The following is an 18,972-nucleotide window of genomic DNA, read 5'->3' as shown; positions in this document are numbered from 1 at the left end:
ATATAGAATAGACAGTTATATTTTTAGATTTACTGGAGATCATTTTCTTCTCCAAGTAATAATAGGATAAAAAATAATTCAGGCCATAACGGTAATATGGGGATAAAATTACTCTTCATAAAAACATTTCCTCAAAAAACAAAGAAAAACTAATATTTTTGCTCCCAAACTTTCACAGATACACTTTAGTTAATCCTCACACCAACCATAAGATTTCAGCTTTGTTATTCAACTTTCATAGTTGGGAAACTTCAGACTCAGAGAAGTTAAGTAACTTGCCCAAGCTCAGAGTGCTAGTGCTGGGATTTAAGTCTGCGTTATTTAGATGATAAAACCAGAGCTATTCATTGCATCAGGCAACCTTCCTACCTACTGTCTGATCTTGTTCTTAATTATGAGCATTTGTAATATATACGTACCACAAGGTTTCCAATGACCATGACCAACATGAAAACAATAAGGCACATGGTTTGGCCAGCGACCTCCATACAGTCCCACATGGTCTCTATCCACTCTCCACACAGCACGCGGAACACAATCAGGAAGGAGTGGAAGAAGTCATTCATGTGCCAGCGTGGGAGTTGGCAGTCACTGGAGATCTTGCAGACACATTCTTTGTAGCTCTTACCAAATAGCTGCATGCCGACCACAGCAAAAATGAAGACAATGATGGCCAACACCAAGGTGAGGTTACCTAAAGCCCCCACAGAATTGCCAATGATCTTTATCAGCATATTCAGTGTGGGCCAGGATTTTGCCAACTTGAAAACTCGAAGCTGTAATTAAGTGAAAAGATACTTTCAGTAGTAATCACAGTATAATTTTGGAAGTTGGTTAGACATTGTTTTATTATTATACCGTTTTATTATATACCTCTGAGGGATATAAAATCTCAAACCATACTAAAATTCAAATAAAAAAATAGTTAATAATACACAAATTATAAATCAAATCATTAAATGCAAAAATAAAAATAAAATAGGTCAGGATAAATAAAACATTCCTGATTCATCAATAGATATATCCCTGAAAACAAATTAATATTTTGATTAGAGACATTTAAATTGAATTGATTTTAGCAAACTAATGTCACCCTCAGACTATATTTTAGAGTAAAAATTATTAAAAGTATGACTTACATATTTTAATATATATAAAATAAAACTAAAATAACAATTTGATAAAAATAATGTACATAAAGGCTTCCTTTCAATTTGAAAAAATATACATTTTACTTAATTTCCAATAAAATTTTATATATTTTTAAATAAATTTTTTTGCCAAATTTAAAAAAGTTTGTTAGACCATTGTTTAAAATGCTAATGGTATCAAATATTTCCCTACATCTTCCTTTAAAGTAGTTCCCACTAATATAAGTAAGGTTGAAAAAAGCTAAGGTTAATTGAGGCCTAAAATTGTTATTTGCATTTCTTTATAGAGTTGAAGCAAAAAAAATTTTTGAGTGAATTTAAAACCTAATCTGAGGCACATGTGTGTTTTTAAATATGCCCTAGATAGCTAATCATTGTGAAGTGTTTCAACCATCTTTATCATTCTTAGAAAATAGTCACACTTAACTTTAAAGAGAATGTTTATATATCTTCTTAAGAGTATCATGTGTATTGGTGTAGATTTAAAATATTAATAGTAAATGTAAGATACACATTGATTCATTTTTGAAATAAATTTTATGCCACTGATAGAATATAAACATAATCTAAGTAGATACCAGTCTGAATGATCTCAGTACAGACAATCCCTCCACATTTGCCAGGCCAAGCTCCATCAAACTAAGGCTGACAATAATTCCATCAAATATATTCCAGCCTTCTTGGAAATAATAATATGGATCCATGGCAATGATCTTGAGAACCATTTCTGCTGTGAAGATCCCAGTGAAGACCTAAAGTAAAATAGAGATCACAAACACTGAAAAACTTTTGACACTGCAAGAATCTGTAAAGAATATTAAATAGTCCTGAGTAAAAACATTTAACATTTAAAATGGAGAAATGTGACAAACTGATATAAGTTTAACATTTTTTTCTAGGAGAGTATTTTAAATGGATTTGTTTTATTTAACAAATCTGCTTGATATTCCAAGAATATCTGATTTTAAAACATTTCCTCATTCACATAAATAAATAAAATAAAAAAAAATAAATCTCATAGTGAGTAGTAACCACTGAATTACTCCCCTTTTTGGTACACCAGCCTTCTCCCATAATCACAGTGAATTTTGGTTTTAAGTATTATTGCATTAGGAATGAATCTACATGTTAATTGAAGTTACTCTAAGTTTATTTTAAATTTGGTAAAAACCATATTTTATTCTTGATCTTTGTGGGTTTTTAAAGGGACACCATCTTATTTCTGTAATTTTGTAAATATTCCTGAAATAAGAGTGAGTTTGCCACAAATGTTTTATGATAATATTCTCTGGATGCATGCCTCAGAATTAAGGTTAATGGATTGATAGAGCAAGAAGCTGCAGATTTAATTGAAAGCAGCAGGAGAACATTCTCAGTATGCATACCCCCATAATTAAAATTAATAAATTATTTGAATGGTTGGATGAATGTGTTTGACAATAGAAATAAAATGAAACAAATTCAAAATTTGCTTTTTAACTCAGAACCACAGGCTAAGAGACCCAGGGGCATGAAGAGTTATGAAATCACTCTTGCAAAAAATCTTTTAAGGCAAATATCCTAATTAACTATAAGTAAAAGCTGCATTTTATAACTATAAAGTCAAGCTTACCATTTACAAGGTAAATCAGCCTACCTTGAAGGAACTCTGTCAAAATAACGGTATCAAAGTTATTTAAATTTCCTAAAATATCATGTTAATTAAAAGAAATCATTATCTACTCTTAAAAATGTATAAATGCAGCTAACATAGGGGCGTCTGGGTGGTTCAGTCAGTTAAGCACCCGACAGCTCACGTCATGATCTCAGGGTCCTGGGAGAGGCAGAACCCCCCCCCGCTTCGGCTCCTAGCTCAGTAGGGAGTCGGCTTGAGGATTTCTCTCCCTCTACCCCTTCCCCCACGCACGCTCTCTCTCTCTCTCTCTCTCTCTCAAATACATAAACTTAAAAAAGAAATAAATGCAGTAACATTATTTTCATAAATATAGAAAGACCTTAGGGAAATACCCATCCCAGAAAAAATAGCTTAACTTCAGTTCATCATTCATTCACTCAAGTGGAAATAAAATGTTTTTCAAGTAATTCTAGTGCATGAAAATCTGGATATATGGTGGAATACACACTGAAAATTATTTCTTTTTTATTTTATAGAATGACTCACCATAGGATTTTTTTTCCCTGGTGAATTTAAAATAAATTCTGATTTAAAGAAATTTTATTTCTTATTCTAAGTCTCAGAAGCAGCTGCTTGAATTAGCAACCTGAATTAAACCAAGGTAGAAACTATCCAGGTAAATCTCTATAAATATTCCTTTCTACAGAAATATCATAGGGTGATCTTTTCAGCTCTTCTGAAATGACCAGATCTCCTGCATTATAAAAACCTATGCCTTAAATGTACATTCTTTCATCTAAAATGTAATCCCAACATGAAACTCCTTTTTTAAAATAATATTTTAATTATAATTTGCATTTAAAATTATATTTATTTATATCTTTAAATATTTTCAGTTTAGGTTCTAAAAATCATTGGTATTGTTTTTTGGTACATTTTAGTCTAGTTTAAACTGCAATGTCAGTGATTACGAGTTTTTAAAAATTCCTTCTCATTCTAGCAAAAGTCAGTCCAGCATACTGATTTAATGCCTTTGTTTACATGATTTTTAAATTCCAGCAAAAATTCTAAGAACAAAAAGAATTGGCAACCTCTGGATTTGTATCAGATTATGTAAATCCCATGTATGGTTTATAAAAAGTGCTAATGTGTGGTTTATAAACATACATTCAGCTGCCTTTGAGTTTTCTATAACACAAAGAATTTTTAAGATTCAAGACAATAAAAAACATATCAAATGTTTATTGTTTGGACTTAGCCTAATTCTGTCTTGTTTTCTTGAAGAAGTTTTTTGTCTTTTGAAACTTTGGGTTATATGCTTCTGTAGCTACTCATTCATTTAGGAAAAAACTGCTGAACACCTAAATGGAAGACATTTTGCTGGTCTTTCAAAATATAGTAGTAATTAAGATATACAAACCTGAGACTGCATAAACCTAGTTCATTTAGGCTGATAAATTTCTTATGGACAATGAATTTATAGGCTTCCTAAGCCAGCTTCTTTAGTGAGGAGATAAGTTCAGTGAAAAGTTCCTAACCGATTGTACATGATGACACGTGATAAATAGCAAAAGTGTAAGTGCTAAGAATGGAGATGAGAATCAGCCTGGGAGTCTGGACCAAGAATAAAGAAATTTGGAGCATTTTGAGTTGTTTTGGGGGGCACAACACTTAGGATGATCAAATGTTGAGGAATAAGGTCTTATTTCAGGAATGGGAAGGTTTTCCTATTGAGTATTTACTTAGGAAAGTTCTGTTGATGGACATTAAAAGGAGAAATGTTCATTCTAAAGGCTGAATATTGGTCAGTTTGCTCTACAGAACCTCTACTTGCCCAGATTGATGATGTTCTATTTTTTTTTTTTTGTAGTGAATTTGATGTAACTGTAGTCTACTTTTGCTGTATTATTATTAGCTTCTTGTTTTAATGGTTTTAGTTTTATTATTCCCATGCCTTTTGGATATACATCTTTAAATATTTTTTGTTGTTGTTGTTGATTGGGTGGGGAAGGTGAAATTGAAATACACTTAAAGAAAAATCATGGGAAATAATTTAACATTTATGGTGTTCTTTTCTCTCATCTGTCAAATGAGGATATTCATTGAGATGACTCATAAGGTCTGCATCTAAAATTCTTGGATTTCTGTCGACATTGTATTGCCTACCAAATTTTATTTAGCAGTTGGTGTACACATAATTATTACACAAGACCCTCATTATAAATTATTAGTTTGGAGACAAGATAGCTTTATATGATAGTAGGAAAGGAGTTAGATGGATAGATAGCACTCTTTCATTGATGCAAGATGCCTCCAGGTGAATTTTAGGATTCGGCTCCTAAGTGTTTTATCCGTCAATAAACAAGAGTTATTTTTTTTCCTTCAAAGAGTTATCATGTCCCTTTCCTGAGATTTTAAATTCAAACCCTATACCACACCATTTAATTGAAATAATTTCCCTAATTGTGTTTCTTTAGGCTTTTATTTGCAAATGAACTATAAGATCCTTAGTACAGGTACCATATTCTGAATTCCCTTCAGGGTCCAGCAGAATAAGGGGATATCATGGACTCTTAATCACTGGTTACAATGAGAGTTATAGTAAGAAAAGTAATCAGTGTAGGAGCTACAAACCTCTATCTGTATTCCCGGAAGAAAGATACCAGTTAGTTGGGAATGTTTGTATGATAGAGAGGTTGTCTAACCTACTATGATTGATGGGAGATTTCTTGCTTATGAAATCTCTAAGGTGGGTGCATGGGTTTTATAATGGTTAAAACAGAAACAAAAAAGAGCATCTCAGAGAAACTCAACAGATATTTGAGGTCTTCTGATACTCAAATTTGATCAGTCAATCCAATTAGTAGAGAAATGATGTAATTTTTATGTGCTCCAGAAACAGGATACAAATGGGGCACATTGATCTAAGTAAACCTGAAAGTTCCAGAAGTCTTTTACAGGATGTTCCTTTGTTAACAATTCAACCCAAACCTCATGTCCTCTTTATAAGGTATTATGTAATCATTTGAATAGTAATAACTACTCCATAGAAACTAAATTTATTTAAATGAGCAAACTATAAACTCCACAAAATATGCAATGCAACCATCCATGGTGTATAGTATAGTCCAAAGTCAGCTAAGTACCCATGATATAAGAAATATATTCTCTCCCTCTTCCTCTTCCTCTCTTTTTCTTTTTCTCTTTCTTTCTCTCTATGTCTATCTGTCTCTCTATATATTGATTTTTTACACATTATTTACATATAAACATATATAATTTTTTATACATAAATATTATAAAGCTTATGGGTATAAAATAAGATATATGGGAAACTATGAAATACCTTATACGTATGATATTATTATTAACAGGAGCTCTCAGCTAATAGAAATAGTTGACACATTTTCCTACTCTTATGGTTAGAAATAGTTAACTCAGGTCTGTTTCCTATCATGTGCACTCTCTATCCTGATGAGCCTTGTATTCCCATTGCTAACCTCAGCTTACCAATGGTTTTACCACAATCTGTCAGTCATCAGTCTTCCACCCTACTTCTGTACCTCATTATCTCCATTGCTACACATTAAGTTACAGAATTTTGGAACTGGAAGGGACATGAAAAATCATCTAGTTTAATACATTCTACTCATTAGAAAACAGACCTAAATATTTAAATGGCTTTTTCAAGAGCACCCAGTTATTTAGCATGGACTTTTGGACTTGAACCCAGATTTGGTGCTTTAGTCTAGTGCTTTTCCATTTGATCATCCTATAATCCAACCTCTCTTATCCTGTGCTTCCAAACTCTAGTGCTTCAACATTGGAATTCTATAAAACCTGAATTTCCTGCTTCACTCTGGCAAATTTCCAAAATTTCTTCCCAACTCTTCAACTTCCCCGACTGTTCAGTATCTTGGGAAAAATACAGGAGCTAGAGCAGAACTATTTTCCATCAGTATTTCAGAGAAAGGTTAATAGCATAGATTAGAGGAAGGAAATTATTTATTGAGCACATGCTAGATGCCAGGCTCAGTATTGTTTTCATATTTCCTCATTCGGCCTTCACAACAACTCCGGGAGATGGGTATCATTATATTCGTGTCAAAATAGAAAACAAGGACTCAGATTTTTTATCAGACTTGTCCAGATGCTACATTATTAGTAAGCATTGGCAAAGAGGCCAAACCCAGTTCCACCCAACTCCAAAGCCCATATTCTTTCATGAAAACATGCTACTTCAAATAGCCCATTTGGGTAGGAAACAACCAGTTGGTTATTTAATGAACTACAACCATGTAATCACTATAGGAAATACAAAGGAAAAATGGGACATAACCTTGAAGAATATGAAGAATTGAGATGAAGTGATTTGAGTCAGAACACTCTAGATGTGAATGTGGAAAACAGTGAAATATTTTCCCATATGTAATTGTATAAACATGTGGTGTTTGTGTGGTACGGTGACATGGCTGTTCTGATGGGCCAAGAGTGGCTGATTATGGACAATAAGATCGTATAGGAAGGATAGGATCAGATGGGGAGTCTTGAAAATCAGGTAAGACTGTTGAACCATAAATACAGATGATAGATACTTTACCAAAGTGCAAACATACTGAGTACAGAGTGTTAAAAATATTATTTTAATCATAGTTATAAGATTAAAAAAGAGGTACCTTGAAAGATGAAATAATGGATCTTCTTATCAGCTTATATATAAAAAATAAAGGAAAAGTAAGTAAAAATGGCTATTAGATTTCTATTTTTGAAGTTGGAAGGCTCTTTGAAGCTGGGAGGCTACTACTAGAAGTAACATAAGACTGAACTGAGATAGTTAGGAATTTCAATAAGCTGTGAGAAAGATGATCTTTCAGCTGTCACATATTATGTTTAAAGTTATCCTTAACGTTCTGTAACAGTTGGAAATATAGGACCAGGGCACAGCTTATACCACAAGAGTAGATAATTCCTATAGTTGTTGAGTACATAGAAACATTGAGTGGAAAACATAGCCTTAGTAGACATAAGAAGTCCAGAAAAGAAGGAGTGATTGGAAAGATCAAGGAACAATCATTAAAAAAAAAATCCATTTATAGGTGCCAAAGATGAAGAAAATCTCAAGAATCTGGTAGGTGTTCTATTAAGTCAAATAATGGAGTAAAGTTGAGGTTACTTATGGGGTAGACATTTATGTAATTGTCTGCCAAGTATTCCCTTTTCAACTTCTGTTAGGAATTGCTCCTCCACCTGTTTGATTCCTCAGGTCTGTCATGTTTTCACATGGCTCCACCTTCTGCCTCTGATTAAACCAGAGGTGAGCATCTGACTTAAGCTATGCTAAACAAGAGTCCTATCGTGAGTCTTTGAACTAGAACTGAAAAAGAGATACAGTTTTTTTCCAATGTAGAGGTTACAAGATGTAAAACCAGTGAGCTATGGCTGAGCATGTTTCCTGACCCAGAGACAAAAGATGAAGTGAACATTTGGCCCACATCCAAGCTCTTGGTTAAAGCATTTCCTGAAGCCCAACTGCAAAATTACCCTTCATATGGTTTGGTAGTTCATCTTTTTCTTTCCATTCTAGGAGTCAATTTTTTTTATTTTCCCCTTAAGCTAGTTTGAGTTTGTTTCCGTCTTGTGCCAAAAAGGAAGCTCTCTTGATTAATCCTTTTTTTTACTTGTTTATACATTTCAATTTTCTCATATAAAGGAGGAAATGTACATGTCAGCATACACATACACAGATGTCTGCTCAAATAATTTGAACCAAAAGTATGGCTAAATTTTACAAATGCCATTTCACCAACTATTTCTTCTCTTGTGTGAATACTACTGAAGCATTTTATTAGGTAATTCAATTTGAAACAACTATGTTCTCTTTTATACAGAAATAAATCTTTATATATTTCCTTTAATCAACATGATTTCTTCAGAGGCTGTGTATATTAAAACTATTTTTGTGGAACCAGAATTAGATATTATGGTTTTTCTGGACCTATATTTCAGCAAGAACGACAGTAAAAATTTTAATGAGCCTACAACTGGTAAGACACCATGGTCAATTAGTAAGGACATTGGTCTGAGCAATCAGCATTTGTACCAGTTGAATTTTAGATCTTATTGCCTACACAGCACAAATGGATTTTTACTTTGGTCTATATCTCCCGCCCCTACCAAAGGAAATAAGTAGACTTCAAATGAACTTACCAAGTTTCCTACAGTCAGTACACTACTGAATTGGCCAGTCATTGGGTAGTGCTCCATGGCCATAAAGAGGGTATTTAAGACAATGCAAATAGTGATGGCAAGATCAACAAATGGATCCATAACAATTAAATTCACAAGATGCTTTACTTTTAACCATGCATCACAGCAGTCCCAGATCAAAAACACATTGGCAAATCTGTACCAGCATGGTGGACATTTCTGTCTAGATTCTTCAAGTTCTAGGGGAATAATAAAAAGGGAGAGTAGTAAATAACAATAAAAATGAATTATTGTTGCTATAGATTATACATTATTTTATACAATCAATGCTTCTACCTGGGGATGGAAGTTCATATTACTTAGCTTAACAAACTTGAGAAGACAATCCCATTAAATATTTTCACAAAATATTCATTAAAAATTTCATATAAACATCTTTCTCCTTTAATTAAATGTAGAAAATAAACACCTTCATTTAATATTTTGCTTCAAATTAACTAACTTTATTACCTAATAACTAGGTAATTATTGATTATATTGCAATATTCTTTTTATCAAAACAATTTTTATTTTATCTTACTTATTTTTTTAGATTTTATTTATTTGTTTGAGAGAGACAGAGAGAGCATGAGCGGAGAGAGGGAGAAGCAGACTCCCTGCTGAGCAGGGAGCTGGATGCTGGGCCAGATCCCAGGATCCTGAGATCATGACCTGAGCTGAAAGCAGATGCTTAACTGAATGAGCCAAACAATTTTTAAATAAGCTTTACAGAAATATTAAATGTATCAAACACTTATTATTTCTTTTGAAAGTATCTATTTAAGAACACTGTCTAAAGCTATGATCCTTATTAATGTGTGCGACCAATTCTGTCTTCTGATGTCTCCACATTAGCATTAATCTTGCACACAATGAGAATGTAGTATGTCCTTTTTGGTATAGATTCAAACCCATATCTACTTATGTTATTCATATTTACTCATATCTTTCAGAATTTTAACATAAAATATTTTTCAAAGTTGCTAGTAATTTTAATGGGTGAAACCTGTTGTAGTTATTATGTGACTGTTCAGATATCATACATGCCAACAGGACAAGAATCAAAATATATCTGATATATTCTAAAGAACACATGTTACGCATGTTAAATCTACTTATGTAAAAGACTTACAAAATTACAGAACTAATGTAATATCCCTCCAAACTTCATTAAGTGGAGAATTATCTAATGAATGAATAGGGGAGTATTAGTTGCTGTCTGTTCCCATGGGTCAAAATCAGCAAGCATTTGTGTAAGCTCTCCTTTGGAGTAATGTAATGGTTTCTGTGTGTGTGGAAGATGGAGAAGAGATCTTTTCTTAGGGTCAGTGTTGAACACAGGTTTTCATTTGTTCAGTTCATTCACATGCCTCCCCCAACCACATCACCGCCTCCCTGCCTGGAGAACAAGTCTGTTCTTGAAAGCTTGAAAGAGATGTTTCCTTGTGCTTTTACATACCAAGCCTTAAGAAGGGAAGTGTATATTCTAATTGTTTAGGGATAATGTAAGATAATGATAAAAACTCACTGACATAACATGGAGGGGGGAAATAATCACTCTGCAGACAAGATAAGGAGTTAAAAAGAAAAGGAACAGTATTAGTTTTTGTAACCAGTGTGATAATACTGTATTTTATATATCATCTACTTAGACAGTTCTGATCTTGGGTAATTGACTTTGGTAATTTTATGAGAAGAAATAGTCCCACAAAGCATATCATCTTGTAAAGCTGACTATCTCATGTCCTGCTTCTTACCCTCCATTGTGTTGGTCAGGATGCTAGCTATGCTCATGGCTCTTTGCCGTCCAGAGGAATCCTCCAGCATCTCCATTGAAATCTGGTAAGAACTTAGCCTTCTCTTTCTGACTTCCGTTTCAGTGGTGGTGCCCTGCAAACCAAATACTGATGGTTCAAACCACCCTTTCTATGAATAATACAACACCACATAGCATTTCTTTGGACAGTCATGCTACATGCAGTTTTTCCAGGTAATAACTTTCAAGTAATAATAAAATACTGAGTTTATTATTAAGTTATAAGCACTTTTAAAAAAAATTATCACAGGTGATAGTGTTTAACAAGAATTCACCAGTTAGATGCAACTGTATAGGGCAATTTTGTTGCAGGAATGTTTTAATTAACCTGTTGGAATTTTCAGAGAAATTTTCATAAGCATGCTAAAGTCATATATTGTTTCATTTCACTCAAATGGAGATTATTTTCAGCTTATCTCAATGATTAATAATCAGATCAGTCTTCTGCCCCCAAAATAATAGGATTATAATGTTGTGAAGCTGAATTGTTTTCTTTGAAGCTGTATTGACAATATTGACGTATATGGGCCAGTTTTTTTCCATGCACAAACACAGATGTACAATGAAATGTGTGTGCTTTCCTGAGATTTCTTTGGTTATTTCTATATGCCATCCTATAAGAAATCAAAACATTTTAGAGTCATTTTAATACACATCAAAACATTTTAGCATCCCTGTAATACCGATTTATGTATGGAAACTGCCTATTATCAATATATCAATATATATTATCAATATATTGGTCATGATAATACTTAATTTTAAGTATATTAAATTTCCAGAATTTGAATAAAAATTATATAATTCTGTGAGAGCACACATTTATAATAACAATTTGGTTGTCACAGTGCCCATTATTTTATGTTGGTAGGTCTATTGAATTTGCAGATATATTTTCTCTCAATTTGGTTGTCACAGTGCCCATTATTTTATGTTGGTAGGTCTATTGAATTTGCAGATATATTTTCTCTCGGACTCTAAAAACTCTAAGGCATTTGAAAGCTAATGGTCCCAAACAATTCAGTTGGTTCTAAAGATTTATTATTTTTCATTCAATAAATCATATATTATTTCTGAGGCATTTCATTTTGGGGAAGCAGGATGGTGTAACAGGCTAAACTGCCCAGGCTTCGATTATTTCAGATTGGTGTATAATGTTAGTAGTAGCTAACTTATCTATTATCACCTCTGGCGGAAGTTGTCCAGTAGGTGAGGTTAGAGCTGACGGTCCACCCACCAAGGAAACCACACCATTGCAATCCACAGTGCTGTGCATCTTCCCATTTGCTGGAAGCCCTGGCACCATCCTGGATGACATACTGGCCTGACTAACGTTACTGTTGCGTCGCTCTCCGTGTCTGTGTGGCACAAACAATGAGTCTCTCCTGCTCTCGCTGTCTTCAAATGTACTGTGCTCATCATCAGCAAAGTCATTTTCAGAACCGACGTCCTTTGCTCGACCTCTGAAGCTGAAAATGCTTGTTTTGCTGTTGCGTCGTGGGGAAAACAGGGAGCCACGGATACTTAACAGAGACTGAGGAGAGAGCAAGGAAGAAAGGAATTGGGGGGGGCGGGGAAACACAGTTACTTAACAGAAGTCTTAATATTGCAGAATCTGTTTGCATTTGGATTAGAATACTCTTGCTCTTAAATACAGGTAGTCAAGTTTATAGATAACACGTACGTTTTGATATTTTTATTAAAGACCACAATGCAAATTTAAGTAAGAGTGTTTTTTTCTGATTAAGAATCCTAATTTGCAATTTGCTAAGTGCACAGCCATTTCATTTGATCTTAACTCCAATACTGTGAGGTGGATTTTGTTATCATAATGTTATAGGTGTGGAATGTGATGCCAGAAAGGACAAATAATTCTTTTTGGAGGAAGTGGTGGTTAAACAAATAGTAGATGGCTTTTACTCTGAAATGCTATGATCTGAAGGGCATGCAACTTGGAAAATAAATTATGGCTCAAGAGAGATTGTTGGCTCAAATTTAAAATATCTGTACCAAATACGTTACTTCTAGATAATGACTTAAAAACAAAACTATTATCTCTCTGTTCTCTTCTTTTGAATTCTAAAAGGAAATTAGTGTACTCTTTTTCTGGATCTGTTTATTTCTGTCCACGTGGGAATAAAAGTCACGAAACTTACCTATGATGCTGTCTTCCAAATTTGCTAATAGTTTCCCAAATAGCTACTAGTGATTCACCTTAAGAGAATACATGTCAAAACAAACACAACAGAGAGACTTCCTAAAGTGCCATATAAATTGCTATTATTACTTAAAATTCAACACTAGATTAAAAAAGCAAGACATATGTACATGACTTTACCGAGGAGGGTAATGTAGAAGACAGCTTATTCTTTTGATCTCACTTTAATTTTATTAAAAGTAACTGGATGATTCAAAACTTTTTTATTACATGTGTTCACAAATAAATTGAGTAAATGGTTTCTGGTACTAGAAAATGAAGATTTAGCATGAAATCCATTCTTTCACCTTTTGAATGAATTTTAAACTAGCGGCACCAAATATGTCTATTCTAGCCTTGGTCATAGTTTTCAAAAACATCTCTATTCAGTCTGTGGAATCTTTGTTTACTCTCCTCATTGTTAACAATGACATTCCCCATTGCTCCCCCCGCTTGGACCTCCCCTACCTGTCTTCATAGCCAGGGTTTTATATATATATATATATATGCATGTATATATGTATATATACCTATATATGTACATATATGTACACACACATATGCATACATATCCATATGGCCACGGTAAACATTCCTGTACCTTTCCATTCTTCTTCCAAACTTCAGTATAAAGCCAAATAAAATAATTTTAGTGGGAAAAAACATAGGAAAGGCAGACTCCATCAAATTTATTTTTGGATCCTCTGCCTAATTAGGTCGTGCTCATTTTCTTAGGCCCCATTTTTAGCTTTATTTTTATGGCTTTTCCCAGATTGCAAAGCACCAGAATAATCGTGTTGCCCTCTGTCATAGTGATGTTCTGGAAAGATAGTATTCATTAAGAAATGTGCTGTTGCTTTGGACATAGACTGTCCAGCTTGTCCAACCCAAGACTGTGCTTTTTTGATACTTAGTTTGCACACAGTTGGTTACCCAATGTCAGACAGTAGCTAGACTGATTTTCTAGTTAATCAAAGTGATCAAGAAATCAGATATTGTGAAGACTTAAACTCAACCCCCAGTAATAAACAATGTTAATGTTTTAATTTCCTTAGACTCAATTTTAATTATCAATATAATACTGGTCATTATCAGACTTGTGTTTTAAAACTTTAGTGTGTATTTTTAGGTCCCAGGTTTTTTTTTTGTTTCGTTTTGTTTTTTATTTGACTTGGGATTCAGTAAGTAGGGAATAGGACTCTGGAAATTGAATATTCAACACACATTCCAGGTGATTCGAATGCAGGTACTAGAAGAATACTCTTTGTCTTGCATTAATCCCTAGGATGGTTCAATGTAATCATCTTAGTATACCTATGTTCAGCGACTGTGGAAACTGAAAATCAGTCTGTACTATATTGGTTGAGAGTATATGGTATGTGTGCATGTATATAATGTATCTGGTACATGCCTTTAATTTGAATGTTTTTATGTTGGGGTGTTTTCAAAGCGTTCCAGAATTTTGACTTTTATTTGAAACTTCTATTCACTCTTTGGAAAGTATAATAATGGGTGTGAGCACAGCTTCCAAAGCAACAGAGACTGAAAAAGAAGATAACTAAAATAGTATTCAGAGAAAATAAACCAAAAATAACACACTAGAAGATGCAGCAAAGTAGAGGGAATACCCACAGCTGTGGCAGCCCTTTCTCTAAGGAAAACAAGCTTTTATGCTTTAAGGACCGAAAGGCCATTTTTCTTTGCTTCAGGCATGACAAAACATGAATCCCAGGTATCTTTATTTTTTTGCCTTGTTCCAAGAAGGTAAATATGAACTTTCTCTCTTATAATTTTTGTTAACAAAAGGGAAAATAGAAGAAATTAGGTCTGTAAAACACAATCCTGCAGGTAGGGATTGAACTTGAAATCAATTGGGAAAAGTCCAGATAGAAGATGATGCAGAGAATATAAAGATGTTCTCGTGGAAACATGTAAAGTGAGTATTGGAAATACTCAATAGCATTTCAAGTTAACTGTATGTACCTATCAGTGTTTTCTTTTTTTTTTTTTAATTTTATTTTATTTTATTTTTTGTTTATCTGAGAGAGAATGGGAGACAGAGAGCATGAGAGGGGGAGGATCAGAGGGAGAAGCAGACTCCCCGCTGAGCAGGGAATCCGATGCAGGACTCGATCCCGGGACTCCAGGATCATGACCTGAGCCAAAGGCAGTTGCTTAACCAACTGAGCCACCCAGGCGCCCCTACCTATCAGTGTTTTCAATAAATCAACAACTATACTTGGTTATGGCAACAAACCTGGTTTAAAAGAAATTGTCTCGGTGTGTCCAAACAACATAGCTAAAATCTTTGGAGGGGATTCACTTCCCATTGTACACCCTTAAGTAGCTTTTCATGTTGTACTATGAACATGATTTATCTATTTGAAGATAAAATAATGTAATAAATGTAAAATAACATTTAAAAATTTATGTTAATAGAAGGCAGGGTACCCATAATTGGTGGCTTCCCTGCCCTCACATTTTCAGAAGATAAATTTGTTTTGAACTCATGCCATGTCCATCTTCTGCTTCCTATTCCTACTACCTTCGCTGATTCTCTTTACTATCACAGAGCCCTTTTTTATTTATACAACCAGAAATTGTAAACAGCTTCTGGTATATTTTTGCTTATGAGTTATGTTATGCTCCCTGCCTGTTTTTACTGGGATTTGTAAATATCAGTGTTAATAGGATCTTTCTTTTACTTTTGAAATATCTCCCATCTGTCTGTCCATTTATCTACCTACCTACTATCTATCTACAAATACTATAAAATGAACTACATGTAACATATGTATATACTGATTCTGTTTTTAGTGTTAAAACTCTGGCTGCCACCTAATTTCTTTCTGCTCTTGCCTGTCTGTGGTTCACTCACCACAGGCCTCCCAGCTGCTCCTTGAGCATTCCAGGCATACTGCCGTGGCAGGGCCTTACACTTGGCTCTTCCGTGAGTCTGGGATGCTCTTCAATGAGATAGTCTCTTCCTTTGCCTCCTGAAAAATCTTTGCTTAAATGTCTCCTTTACAGTGAGGACTTCCCAAACCACCCTATTTAAAATTTTTACATCCACTTAGTGCTCCTGATCCCCTTTTTGTGATTTGCTTATTTTTTCCCATAGCACTTATCACCTTCTAACATAGTCTGTAACTTATTTATCTTATTTATTGTCTGGCTTCTTCTTTAGTATAAATTTCCATGATGTCACAAAGTATTTTCATTTTCTAGAACTATTTCTGCCACATAGTAGGTGGTCAATAAATATTCGTTGATTGGCTGAATCCAGTTTCTATTTGAGCACAGTGATGAAACAATGATGGAAACAATACTGTTTTCAAAAACATATAAATATGCTCATGTAAATATTGCTACTGTGCATACACCTATGTGATAATTGCAACTACTCAGAAGTTTTTAGTTTCCCTCATTTGGAATCATTCACCAATTTTAACTTAATAAGAGCTTTACTCTTTGTCACATAAGGTTTCTATATATTGCTTAATCTCTCACAAATCTTTAAGGTAGACATTATTACCCCCTTTTACAGAAATCTTACAAAAATACAAGTCACTTGAGTAGGGTAACTACTCCAAGTACTCACTTGGGAGTTGAGATATGAACACAAGCTTCTGTGACGTCAGTCATTATGGTATAGTGTCAAAAACGCCTAATCCTAATGACTCCTAATAGTCCTAATAATGCTAAAATATCAAGGTAAGAGTTTAAGCCAAAAGAATCTGGTCAGAGAAACTAACTTGCCCAGTAGAGCTTCCAGTTAATCCCAAACGTGTGGTACTTATTTAAACCATACTTTATATTTGTTTTATGCAAGATAATAATTAGATCTCTTGATATTGGCATTATCTGGAAGAAAATGGTTTTTATCTTTTAACTACTCATGTGTGCACATCTGTTTTTTCCTAATATGAGAATTCAAGTTATTAATATGGAGTTTATTTATTTTTTAAATTTTATTTACGTATTCAATACAAATGATAAAATAAACACCCATTGATAACTTGCATATGCTCTTTCTTCCCAACCAAGAGCTAAACACTATGCTGAATTTGTGCTTATCACTCCAATTTTCTAAAAAGTTTTTGTTCTTTATAAGAAGGATATCATACCTCTTGGTGGATATATAGTTTTTTGCTTTATCTTATTTATATAGTGTCCCTCAAAGCATTATTTTTAGGGTATAATACTGACCCAGATTAATATGATTAGAGAGTTAATAATTCATGGCACATGAAATTCTTTTGGAACAAAATAGTGTTCAAAGTCATAACTGTACTTACCACAGATTTCATAATTATTTACTCTTTACATTATGCAACCCATAAAATGTATTAACAAACAGAGTTAAAACTACTTTCCCTCTTTGACTTGAAAATATGCTGAAGAACTGTGTAGTTGGCATTAAGTCAGAGCAAAAATAGACTGTCTTCAATTTAGGTCTCTTCCAAGAGCATTTAGGTCATCATTTCATTCTAATGTCTCATAGCATGACACCATGTCAGCGTAATGGAGACTTATGACAGCATGGTTCACATATCAAAAGATCAAGGCAAAATCCAGAGACATTTCTTTTCAAAATTCATGCATATGTGGCAATTACAACTTCAGAGAATAAAGGCAGATGCCCATATCCAAAGATAATAAGTTCATTTGAGGTCTCAAAATGAAAAAGGTAAACAAGAGATTGCAAACTCTCACTGAAGAGAGAAGTCTGATAGGTAAGTTTTACCCTCCGTACCCCCCAAAAACAGAAAATTAAGAAACATGGCCTCAAAATAGAGTATGTTTAAAGCTGATTGCCTTAAAAGTTATTATGGTTTAATAAAAGTCTCTTTTAAAGACAACTTATGATACAAATTAAATAATCATGTTAAATGTTAGTTCCTTGTCCCTCATTTATATCAGATATTACAAAAATATACCAAAACAAAATACAGTAATTACAAAGCAATAGCAATGACAGAACAAACTGGAGCACTTCATAGAAAACCATACCTGATGAGGGGAGTAGAATTTCTTGTCACTATTCAGTCTGTTTCCATCCATGGAGAAAAGGAAGCTTCTTCTTTTGACACTGTCCTCAGATTCAGATTTGGGAAACCTGTCTCCCTCTCCTTTGTTGTTTCCTCCAAGATGCTCCCTTTGTCTTCTTTTCTTCCTCCGGTTCCTCCACTCCTTAGCGCTTTTAGAACTTAACTTTGATGCTTCTGAAGAACTTTCCAGGAGCTCTCCTAACCCACCTATTCCACTGAAATCTCTTGAAGCAGCTGATGCTGCTGCGACTGCCTGTTTAAGACAAAGCCAGGCACTGTTTACAACAAGTAATTTTGGAAACAGTTGACTATGTACAAATGTTGCCATTAAGACTACTGACTATAGGTAAACATTGTGTCTTCTGGTCATTCCATTGTGTCTTAGAGAGTTTACTTAATAATGACAATTTAAAACAGTATAAAGCAATATGCTAATCTATGCATTAAGGCAGGAAAAGTCTGGTTTGGCGCATCTCTTGGAGAGTCTTTAGAAAAAATAACTCTTTTGAGATTAGCTTCATTTTCAAGGAAAATTTCTCTCTTAAAAATATCTTCTACATTTTAAAAGCAAATGTTCTCCTAGTGGTGGTTGCTGGTCTGATTACTATTCCAATTCCATCCACAGGCTTGTTCTTCCCACATGTGATTGTGAACAACCGAGTGGTATTTTTTTCCTTCTAAATCTAGGTCTAAGACTTCTTCTTTTCCCTTTTTGTGAACTCAGAGAATTTAAAGTGTGTATTATTTTACCACTAGATAGAAGTAGTGGGAATATATTGGCTAGTTTGACCTCTTCCTTCATTTGAATTACACTTAGTACTATAGTTCACAGCCCTGGGGTTATGTTAATTCCAGAGTTAACATGATTAATTTCTTACATAGCATTTTAGCTTTAA

General features: G+C 33.9%; 1 protein-coding gene across 1 annotated transcript in view; it reads right to left on the bottom strand.

Annotated features, from left to right (window-relative positions):
* Positions 1-18,972, bottom strand: part of SCN3A (sodium voltage-gated channel alpha subunit 3) — a 115,013-nt gene that overhangs the window by 31,241 nt on the left and 64,800 nt on the right. The window contains exons 12-17 of the mRNA XM_035007868.1: positions 18,039-18,329; positions 12,066-12,362; positions 10,770-10,902; positions 8,974-9,212; positions 1,730-1,903; positions 420-776 (exon numbers count right to left, since the gene is read on the bottom strand). Coding sequence (XP_034863759.1) covers positions 420-776; positions 1,730-1,903; positions 8,974-9,212; positions 10,770-10,902; positions 12,066-12,362; positions 18,039-18,329 — 1,491 coding nt within the window. The remainder of the gene's footprint in view (positions 1-419; positions 777-1,729; positions 1,904-8,973; positions 9,213-10,769; positions 10,903-12,065; positions 12,363-18,038; positions 18,330-18,972) is intronic.

Source organism: Mirounga leonina, unplaced genomic scaffold (genome assembly GCF_011800145.1).
Source record: "Mirounga leonina isolate KUSES-001 unplaced genomic scaffold, KU_Mleo_1.0 Mir_151, whole genome shotgun sequence".
Taxonomy (NCBI): domain Eukaryota; kingdom Metazoa; phylum Chordata; class Mammalia; order Carnivora; family Phocidae; genus Mirounga; species Mirounga leonina.
The sequence above is the reverse complement of the archived record's forward strand: the minus strand, read 5'-3'. Positions and strand labels throughout refer to the sequence as shown.